The sequence below is a fragment of the Hippocampus comes genome, unplaced genomic scaffold, assembly GCF_001891065.2.
Source record: "Hippocampus comes isolate QL1 unplaced genomic scaffold, H_comes_QL1_v1.1 scaffold120, whole genome shotgun sequence".
Taxonomy (NCBI): Eukaryota; Metazoa; Chordata; class Actinopteri; order Syngnathiformes; family Syngnathidae; genus Hippocampus; species Hippocampus comes.
In genome coordinates, this window is record NW_017805781.1 from 146976 (window position 1) to 158440 (window position 11465).

The 11465-nt window shown below is 40.3% G+C and overlaps 1 protein-coding gene across 1 annotated transcript in view; it reads left to right on the forward strand.

The window, feature by feature from the left end:
* Positions 1–11465, forward strand: part of mbtd1 (mbt domain containing 1) — a 96596-nt gene that overhangs the window by 84008 nt on the left and 1123 nt on the right. Inside the window, exons 15-16 of the mRNA XM_019884894.1 lie at positions 4667–4738; positions 6726–6878. Coding sequence (XP_019740453.1) covers positions 4667–4738; positions 6726–6878 — 225 coding nt within the window. The remainder of the gene's footprint in view (positions 1–4666; positions 4739–6725; positions 6879–11465) is intronic.

Sequence of the window (11465 nt, forward strand, 5' to 3'; positions counted from 1 at the left end):
GTGTAGGAGGACGCTAAAGGCACGCCCCTAGCAGGTACCAGTCGCGTGAGTACATTGTAAAATGGCTAAATAAAGTACAACCGAACTCAGTTTTGCTTCCGTTGCCTTTTTAAAAACGTGTTTTTAGCGTGTGTCCGTATGTCTTAGCTGCTACCGTATGCTTTAAGCTAACAAACCTGGTATGTTTTAGCGTGCATGCATGCTACCGTATGCTTCAAGCTAACGTGTTTTTAGCGTGCGTGCATGCATGCCGTATGTTTAAGCTGGCGTATGTTTTACCATGCCTGGCTGCGCCCAATAATACAGTGCGTTTTGTGTGTGTCAAATACAGAAATAGCACCCGTTACTGAGACTGCGCCCAACAATACGGTGCGCCGAATGGTCGTGAAAATACGGTATTGCACCTTTTAGCTCTGGAAATAGCAATTCCTTTTCATGGCGGGAGCCACATGCTGCACTAGCGATAGGTCACACATGAGTTGCCATGACGACTACTGCGCCTACTACTTCATCTCCTTACATTTCTTCAACTTTCTTCTAGTGGTTGGCTTTTGGTGCATTTACTGCTATCTTTTTTATCGTGTTTAGCATTCTGAAGGAGGTGGCCGCCGGCGATTATGCATGACGACTACTCAATTCCCCCCCCCCCCCCCCTTTTTTTTTTTTTTTTTTTTTTCTTTGTCAGTTGGCAAATACTTTTGGTGCATTACTTCCACCTTCTTTAGCATGCTAAAAAAGGTGGCCAAGGGGCCGCCCTTGGCCACCTTTTTTGCACCGGACGTATTTGCCAACTGACAACCACCAGGCACAGATTCTTCTCTAATGATTGTTAGTTAATTATTGTGTGAATGCTGTGGCCTTTACATTTGTTATACACGGAGTTCATCTGCGCTAACCTCTGTGCAAATGTTCATTTGTTAAAATATAAAATAAATGAAAATACAAAACAATTTTTGCCATCACGTAGTATACCTGAAAAGGATCATTAAAAAAACATTATTTGACATGAAATTATACTGAATGGATATTGAATCATATATAAATCATGCTGGGAAAACCCTTGAACTCTTATGTATGTGAAAACATTATTAAATACAACTGAATAATATGAGATAAAAATAAATCCATCCATCCATCCATGTCAAATGGCAACGGTGGAATGGATTATTGAAAGGCACTGTTTTATGTGAACTTATACTGAATGGCTATTAAATTTTAGTTCATCATCGTGGTCAAACCCTTTAGCATTTAGCTCCTTGTTCATGGATATAATAATATACAGTCAGAGAATTCACACAATAATGACAAATAATTAGAATTACATGTGAATTCTAAAAGCAATTATACAATTAAGTACAGTATCGGAATAATGTGTGATGGTCTCAGCCTTCACACCAATAATGTATGGGAATAACAAGTTATGGTTGTAGAGTAAAATGTGAAGGCCTCAGCTTTCATACAATTATAGAGTTGATGGTGTAGAGCAGGGGGTGCCCAATACGACAATCGCGATTGACCGATAGCTCGTGGGCTTGCTTGTCCCCTAGTCAATCACGAGGGGTGTAGAGGGGAAAAAAAAACAAAAAACAAAACAAAAACATTTGTGTGTCTGTGTGCATGTGATTAAACGAATTTGTACCTTTTATTTGACTTGAAGCTTGGAGTCAAGCAAAGCTTCCATTGACCACAGTGTTAATGTTACTACCTTCTCTTTTTAAGTTATTCTATTTTTAACGTGCCCAAATTCTGTCATTTTTTTAAATCTTAATGAAAAAAAAACCCTAATAATACTTCAATGGAAATATGATCATGTTCCTCAAACCCATGACATTCTAATGAGCCCTTTGTGGAACCAATATCTTTAATCGTTAAGTCCTGAAAGCATTTTTTATGGTGTGCGTTTTCAATTTAAAACCACTGTAAGAGAGGCAGGTGCACTTCACCACAGCGGCCTTCGGGGGCGGCGCTAGACTTCTATCCTCAAGATGGCAAGCTTGCGCACAGGGTGGCCAAGGCTATCGCAAAACTTTAATTGAAAGATTTCTACTTATAACTTTCATCTTTTTTGACTGATTCTAATGGTTCCAGATTTAAGATGTTCAGCTCCATTAACATTTATTAGTTTTTTTTTTTTTTTTTTTTTTGAAAAAGGATATTCCTTTATCAAGACTTAATCATTGTTGTAATATTTGAAAATTCATTCATTTTCCGAACCGCTTGATCCTCACTAGGGTCGCGGGGGGTGCTGGAGCCTATCCCAGCCGTCTTCGGGCAGTAGGCGGGGAACACCCTAAATCGGTTGCCAGCCAATCGCAGGGCACACAGAGATGAACAACCATCCACGCTCACATTCACACCTAGGGACAATTTAGAGTGTTCAATCAGCCTACCATGCATGTTTTTGGAATGTGGGAGGAAACCGGAGTACCCGGAGAAAACCCACGCAGGCCCGGGGAGAACACAGGGAGGCCGGAGCTGGAATTGAACCCGGTACCTCTGCACTGTGAAGTCGACGTGCTAACCACTGGACTACCGGGCCGCCCTATTTGAAAATTATTAATTCATAATCATTCAGTACTTGCAAATTATGTAAATGTGTTATATGTTCATCGCGACTTTTTGCTACACATCTTTTGCTAATGCATTATAACGCTTAACAATGGCTACGTCTTAATCATGAGTTAATTATTAAATATTTGCAAATTATTTATGATAAATTAATTCTTTGATAATTATTATTAATTCATCATGAGTTCATACTTTCTCATTATGACTTAATCTTTTGCTAATGTATTTACAAATTATTAAATCATCTGTAAATTATTCTTTCAGTATTCACGAATTCTGAAAATAACGAGTTCATAATTGTTCATTTAGACTTCATCGTTAACTAACGCATGACAAATGGTTAGCTAGCAATCGGTATTATGAAGTGTTACCACCATTTTTAACACGCAAGATTGGTGAATAGTTTGCAAAACAACACCCACGTGTGGACTGGCCAGCTGGACAGATCCGTGAAAAAAAATGTAAAATTTACCAAATTGTGACATGGGAGGTTTTGGCCGGATGGCAGCAATATACAAATCACACCTGAGTAAGTGGTAAGACCAGCCAAACAATGAAACTTATTGTCACTAATTGTCTCAAAAATGTGGTCATTATCAGAGAAAAACACTTAACACAAGTGTGCTTGAAGAACTGATGACAAGACACAAGAGGAGATTGGGCTTTGAACTGTGGCACTGCAAAAAGCGAAACAAAACTCAATGCTAAAATCAAATGGTAGAGCAGATATGAAAAGTATAAATGACAATCAAAAAACAATAGGCTAGAACAAAACTCGAAGACAGCCCAGGTCAACTGAGAACACAACCAAAATCCAAGAAAACAAAAGCTTATTGCAAGCTCATGAGACAGTGATTCAAATTCAGCCATCTCCTTACCTCTGCATCCCGCGTCCTAGACGGATAATTTTCCCGTGGGCCGCACAGTTCCAAATAATGTGCGTTTTTGAGACGCAAGGAAATTTCTCAGTCAAAACAAAACAAAAAAAACTACGGCAGGCCTGGGACGGAACATATAACGTTATGTGTGCATGCGGGTTGCTATTTTAGTCCGCAAACTGAGGAATCGCGCGGATGAAAGTTTGAGATGGCGGCGAAAAAAACTTGCACAGGTCTACTAATTGCGACATTTAAGAAATCGGAATGCCAGTCTGATTTTTCGTATGAATCGTCCGGAGGGCATATCACTAAACTCACCTGTGACGGATGCACAGAACACGAGAGCGAGATACTACGCGAGGCACGATTACAAGGCAAATTGGTCATTAGATCTATAGGCTAATCGCTATGAAAAATATTATGAAACAGTATTGGTTATTCTATAATGTACTCGTTGTAGCATGGTAACTTTAGGAATAATACATTCGTCACAAGGTGTAGTCATGCTAATGTTAACTGTAAACAATGAACTAATGATGACGTGTGTTAGATTCTTTCGTCAAATTGATAGTAGATTACACATGCATCGTTTTGGGAAGAAAATGTCAAGCCACATCAATACTTACCAGTAAATTCATCTTAGCAGTGTGAGATTGGAAAAAAATACTCTGATTTTGTGGTATGCTCTATTCATGATGCCATATGACTACTATATTTTGATCCATTTATTTTTTTGAATAAACCTGGAGTACACAGCTGCTGATGTAATGTTCATTGTTCATGGATAGTTTTCAAACATTCACCCTTGAAACATCATACTTTTGAGTTTCAGAATTCTTGATTATGTATATCAGTCAAAATAGAAAAATGGGTTCCCATGATGAACATTTACGGAACCCAAAATTAGTTACCGTGGTTTCCCATTGGGTAATCCGACGGAACCAAAAAACGGTTACCGTGAATTTCCAAATTCCTCAGGCCTGCTTACTGAATTATTAAAATTTTTGCAGCATTTGTTTATAATTGCATGTATATGTTGTTGTTGATGTTATTATCATATGCAATTGAATAAGCAGACCATTTCAGAATTCAAAATTTGGAACTCACTAAATGCATAATGGTACTCATACTTTTCTGATCAGCGAGTCCCTGGGACTCGCTGGGGGTAAACTGTAAAATTGTCACTGAAATTATGTTTACATATGATCTTCTTCTTTCAGGTACCAGAGAAATGTCTCAGTCACTCCCCAAACAGAAGAAAAAGGCCCAGCAGTATAAAGGCCAAAAGAAAAGTAAGTAATTTTTCTTCAATAAAGTTTTAAAATGTTTTACTTCACTACGTAGCATTTTTCTTCTGGTTTGGCTGAAGTTGTACGTTGTAATATGAGTTAAATAATTTCTTTTTTAGTGTGATAATTGTGTAGTTTAAGCACACCAGCAATGATCACATTTACAGGACTCTAAAAACTCAGAGCCTGTCCTCCATTTCTGAGGTCGCCACAACTAATTTCTAATCTCATCAGGACAAATTCACTCTTTGCACAGTTCAGACCACATGATCATCATGTGGGGTGAGTTTATTAATCATAAATCATTTGGCATTTGTTATCCATGGTTGGGAAGGGGCAAAAACGCTTCCTGATTTCTGTGTTCTTTCCATATTTATCGCACACAAGGATTTCAGTTCATCAAACCAATTTTAATACCACACAGAGACAACCCAAAGAAATACAAAAGGCAGTTTCATCCATCCATCCATCCATCCATCCATTCATTTTCTAATCCACCCATCCTCACGAGGGTCGCGGGCGTTCTCGAGCCTCTCCCTGCTGTCTTCGGGCAGTTGGCGGGGTTTTCATTCAGAACTGGTCGCCAACTAAATAACTGGTTTTGGGAAAGCTGAGTTCAATTTCACAGGCAACACCCTAGCATGACATTGATTGAATCAAGAAATCACATGAATAGAATCTGTCAAAGTGAAGTAGGCTACAAGATCTCAAGAAGCACAAACGCATCATGCCACGATCTGAAAAAATTCAAGAAGAAATTAGTAATTGAAATCTATTGGTCTGGAAAAGGTTACAAAGCCATTTCCAAGACAGAAATGGATAAAACTGGGAACAGTGGCAGACAATTCCACGGAGTGGTCAACCATCTAAAATTACTCAACTCATTAAATATATTCAAGAAATGCAGTATTTATAATGAATATGAGACAATTGATATAAAAAGGAGAATGAATAATTATATACATGTATATATGTAGGTGTGTGTATATGTATATGTGTGTGTGTGTGTATATATATATATATATGTATGTAAATACAAACAGAAGGGTGTATAATAGATAAGTACAGTACACATAAGGGTAAAAGTACTTGATGAGAGGTAGATCTCTTCCTTTTCTTTTGCATTGAAAAATGATCTATTTATATTATTACACAACAAGGGGTAGGACTAGATAAGTTGTATACTTCTTCCTACTCCTTTGAGCATATAACGATGCTGATGTTTGTTTTATTTACTTTTTATTTTTATTTCTCCTTTTGTAATTTTGTTTGCCTTTTGTCAATTGTTGTTGTATTGTATGTTCAATAAATTAACTAACTAACTAACTAACTAACTCCAAGAATGCGACGGCGACTCATTCAAGAGGTTGCAAAAGAACTTAGAACAGCATCCAAAGAACTCCAGACCTCGCTTGCCTCAGTTTAGGTCAGTGTTCATGACTCGACCATAATAAAGACACTGCCCAAAAATGGGATAGATGGAGGAGTTCTTAGGCGAAAACCACTGCTGTCCAAAAAGAAAGCAAAGGTTAGTCTCACATTTGCCAAAAGACCTATTGATGATCCTCAAGAGTTTTGATAAAACATTCTGTGGATTGCTGAGTCCAAAATGTAACTTTTTGGAAGATGTGCGGCCCATTACGTCTGGGGTAAAAAATGGCATAGCATTTGATAAAAAGAACATGAAGCATGATGGTAGCTGACAATCTCCCCAAAAAAATATTCCCCCGCCTTTCTCAATACACTCGCCACAACCCTCATGGTTGACTTGGGTTCAAGCCCACAATCGACAGATTGGGTACTCATGAGTCATCTGCTTATCAGACTTGTTTCTGGCAACTTGATTCCACATGCCCAGGAGTTGTGTCATTCTAAATTTTAGTGTTTATAACTTGGCCTCCTTTAATATAGAAAATGACTCACCAAACATGTTAGAGGGAAGTGATCTGTGTGTGTGACGTTAGCTGACCACAGTTTGCTTGATGTTTAGAGAGGAAAATTCCAGTTGGTCGGCGGCCCTTCTCTCAGGCAGTCAGGAGGAGAAGCTTTTCAGGGGATGAAGAGCAGAGTCCACCCTTTTACCATGTTGAGGGGCCAACCCAGCTCCAACTCCGAACTCACCTCCACCAAACCCATAAATCAGGTAGGGAACATGACACTACTCACTGCAATGGGTACCTTGATTTTTAACTTAAATAGTCATCTACTTTGGATATCTCGGTCATGACCAATTTATTTTGAGCTGAATCACACGAATAAAAATATTAATGGTTCATAGGGTGCACGATATTGGAAAAGCATGCGATCTGGGTGTGCGATATTGATATTGTGTTAACACGTACCGAAAGAAATGAGTTTTATGATCTAATTAACCCTTTCAGGGACAGCGGTTACTACAGTGGACTGCTTATGTTATCAGGTTCCATGGCGCAATGAAAGGGTTAAAGAAATATTTTTTCATGCAACAAATTAAGTAGGCTCAATGGATCTTTGATAGTGTTTTTTTAATATCAATTTTTTTTTTTTTAAGGCATTTAGTGTTAGTGATGCCCCTCAACACTGTTCACTTATTGGATCGCGATGCACATTTAAGATTGCATCTGATTGTTCAAACTCAGTTAAAAGTATATAATTCCATATGAAACGTATTTCATGTCTATGTGATACGCATATTGCACGGGTAGCCGTGATGGCTATATTTTTTCAGTATATTGTGCAGCACTAATGCTTGGACATAAAATAGGAAGACAATCATTCTGTCTGTTGTGAGAAATATGCTTTGTTGTATTGTCTACTCCTAAGTCATCATATTGTACATTTTAGAATCCTAAATTATGGACCGTATTTTCCGGACTATAAGTTGCTCCTGAGTAGAGGTCGTGCTAGCCATAAAATGCAAAATAAAGAAGAAGAAAAAAAACAAGTTGCACTGGAGTATAAATCGCATTTTTGGGGGGAAATGTATTTGATAAAATCCAACACCAAAAAACAGGCTTGTCATCTTAAAATGCAATTTAAAATAAAAATAGAATAGAGAACAACAGTCTGAATAAGTACGATATGCTAACGTTACATGACGCATAAACAATGAACGGAGAACCTGCCTAGTATGTTCACGTAACATATTAAGTGTTATTCAGATAACTATAGCAGAAAGAACATGCTAACAAATGGTTTATCAAACCATTAGTGCCACTCCAAATCACAAAATCCAATGAAATCTTCATCCTCTGTCTCACTTTTAAACAACTACGCCAACTCTGGACGTACAAAATGTGTCACTTCCTCTTCTTCTTCGCTTACGTCAGAGTCAACGTCAGTTGCAGTTCCAATGATTCCAGCCTTTCAGAATCAGAATCAGAATCGTCTTTATTGGCCAAGTATTTAGAACACACAAGGAATTTGTCTCCGGTAGTACATGCTACACTAGTATCATCATAAACAAATACATGACAATAAGTATGGAACGACATTCGGTAATGTAAGGGTACCGTTGTGCGATGGTACCACCCAATGACAGCTGTGAGACAATGTGCAAAGTATTAACTCAACTGGACAACCATCGCTGTATGCAAAGTGCTGTACATTGAGCAAATACCATATATACAACAATAAAACAACAAATTAGTAACAAAGACAGCAGAAAGCACCAAACAGTAAGACTAAGATCAAGTCTGAGTCATGCCATGTCAAATGCCATAAAATACAAATGAGTTTTGAGACGAGTTTTAAAGATGGGCAGTAAGGGGGCCTCGAATGTTCAGTGGGAGGTCATCCTAAAGAGAGGGACCAGCAACGGAAAATGGCTCGATCCCCTCCAAGCTTCCGCTTAGTTCTTGGTACTTTTAATAATGTCTGGTCCGCAGATCTGAGGCGCCGGGCAGGTGTGTAGGGGCGGATGAGCTCAGAGAGGTAAGGTGGTGCGAGGCCATTTAAAGATTTGAAAACAAAGAATAGGATCTTAAAAAGAACTCTAAAATGTATCGGGAGCCAGTGAAGGGATGCTAGAGGAGGAGTTATATGCTCCTTCTTACGAGTACCAGTCAGGCAGAGCTAAAGTGATCAGTGGTAGAATACAATACTAACAGTTGGTGCAGAAAATCATTGCATCATTTGAAAATGACCAGTAGCAGTATTTGTAGTACAAAAAGTGTGCAAGGGTGCAGATGTCCTTGTGCGCTTTAAAGTGTCTGGTCCTGTGGAATATAGATCACTGACAGTGGTTCAAGTAAGTACAGAGCTGGAGCTACAATGATTATAGCGGTAATGCTGTTCCACAGGGTTGTGCAAAATTGCAAGGTTGCAATGAGCCACGATACAAGGAGATTTGTGTTAATGTTTAGGGAGTTAATGGCTAGAGGGAAGAAGCTGAGTGTCTGCTGGATTTGGTGCGCATGGATCGGTAGCTCTTGCCTGAGGGGAATAGCTGGAAAAGGTGGTGGATGGGGTGTGGGGGCGTCCAGTAAGATTTTCCGTGCCCTTGTCTTGGTTCTTGCAGTGTGCAAGTCCTCAAGAGTGGGTAGGGCGGTGCCAATGATTTTTTTCGCCATCCTAACTGTCCGTTGCAGTCGGATTTTGTACTTTTTTTGTGGCGGCCCCAAACCAAACCGTGATGGAAGAACACAGGATTGATTCGATGACTGCTGTGTAGAAATGTCTGAGCACCTCCTGTGGCAGGCCATGCCTCCTCAGCAGCCTCAGGAAGTACATCCTCTGCTGGGCCTTTTTCAAGATGGAGTTGATGTTGACCTCCCACTTCATGTCCTGGGAGACTGTGATTCCCAGGAACTTGAAGGTCTTGACGGTTGACACAGGGCATTTGGATAGTGTGAGGGGCAGTTGTGGACAAGGACGTTTCCTGAAGTCCATGATCCTCTCTACCGTCTCAAGCGTGTTCAACTCCAGGTTGTGTTGGCTGTACCAGAGCGCCAGCTGTTCCACTTCTTGTCGGTACGCAGACTCATCGCTGTCTTTGATGAAACCAATGACTGTTGTGTCGTCTGCGAACTTTATGAGTTTGACGGCTGGGTGTGTTGAGGTGCAATCGTTCGTGTTGAGGGAGAAGAGCAGTGGAGAGAGGATGCATCCCTGCGGGGCTCCAGTGCTCGTGGTGCGTGTTGATGATGTTGTCCTTCCCAGCCTCACCTGTTGTGTCCATCCCGTCAGGAAGCTGAGGATCCACTGGCAGATCATAGGGGACACACCGAGCTGGAGAAATTTGGGGGTGAGGGGTTTCCGGGATGATGGTGTTGAACGCAGAGCTGAAATCCACAAACAGGATCCTTGCATAGGTCCCTGTGCTGTCCAGGTGATCGAGGATGTAGTGCAGTCCTGTTAACTGCATCCTCCCCAGACCTGTTTGCCTGGTAGGCAAACTGCAGAGGGTCCAGCAGGGGTCCGGTGATGTTCTTTAGGTGGTTCAGCACAAGGCATTCAAAAGATTTCAGAGCGACAGGCCTACAGTCGTTCAGTTCCGATGTTGCTAGTTTCTTGGGAACTGGGATGATGGTAGACTGTTTGAAGCAAGATGGGAGCTCACACAGCTCCTGGGATCTGTTGAAGATTTGTATGAAGACTGGAGCCAGCTGGTCAGCGCAGACTTTCAGGCAGGAGGGGGACACTTTGTCGGCCCCGCAGATTTCTTGATCTTCTCCTACTTGAAGAGCCGTCTAACATCCTGTTCATGGATCTGAAGGGCAGAGAATGAGGGCGGGGGCGTTGATAGAGTAGTTTCTGGTAGAGGTGGGCCGCCAGACCCTTATTGTTCACTGCTTGGGTGTTGTTGGGGGTCACTACAGGGTGTTCACCCTGTAGTTTGACAGGATGGTCCACAATTTCTTTCTGCTGTTCGATTACCGTTATTGGCTGTATATTTCACTACTTGCAGTTTGTAATCTGCAGAATATGATTATCTTTTCGGTGCCATTTTTGTTCAACCCTTCTCAGTTGTTTTTATTTAGTACCGGTAGTATTATTTTAAGTTACTCCCACCAATGTAGAAATCATCAACACAGGCCTAGAGCGCCCTCCTGCGGTTTAATGTGAAAACAACATGTGAAATGATACAATAATGTGTTAACAATTTCACACATAAATTGCTCCAGAGTATAAATCGACCCCCCCGGCCAAACTATGAAAAAAACTGCGACTTATACTCTGGAAAATACGGTACTATTGTACAGTGAAACTCCTCTACAACGAAATCATGTTTGCAGCAAGAAATTTTTCACAACAGGGGTTTTTTCACTGTAGCAAATTTGATCTCAGATGTAAGCACACACACACCCACACACACAAACGTATGTGTACACGCACACACAAACGTTTGTGTACTCTATTTTTATTCCAATAGTACATAAGTATGAGCACACACTTATTTGACACTTCATATTGTCAGTGTAGAAAGAAAAAAAGGGAAAGAAATTGCGAAATTCACGAACAGCATTCACTTTCACTTACATCAATTTCTTGGATAATGTCTTTTATTTTGCTTCCTCCGTCTTTCATTTTGATCACTTTTACCCTCTCTTCCAGCATCAGAGCTCTTCTTGTCTTAGCTGCTTGACATCAAAAGGTCCGTTTTGTAGCCATTTTAGCAATGCAACGTCCATCCTCGTCTGAATCTAACAATAACAAATACTTCCTGGCATGCAATGAACTTTTAAGCCAGCCACGGGGCGCTTCGTAGTCCTCGATGGCCATAGTTAGCTCTCGAAGACTAAAAACCTTA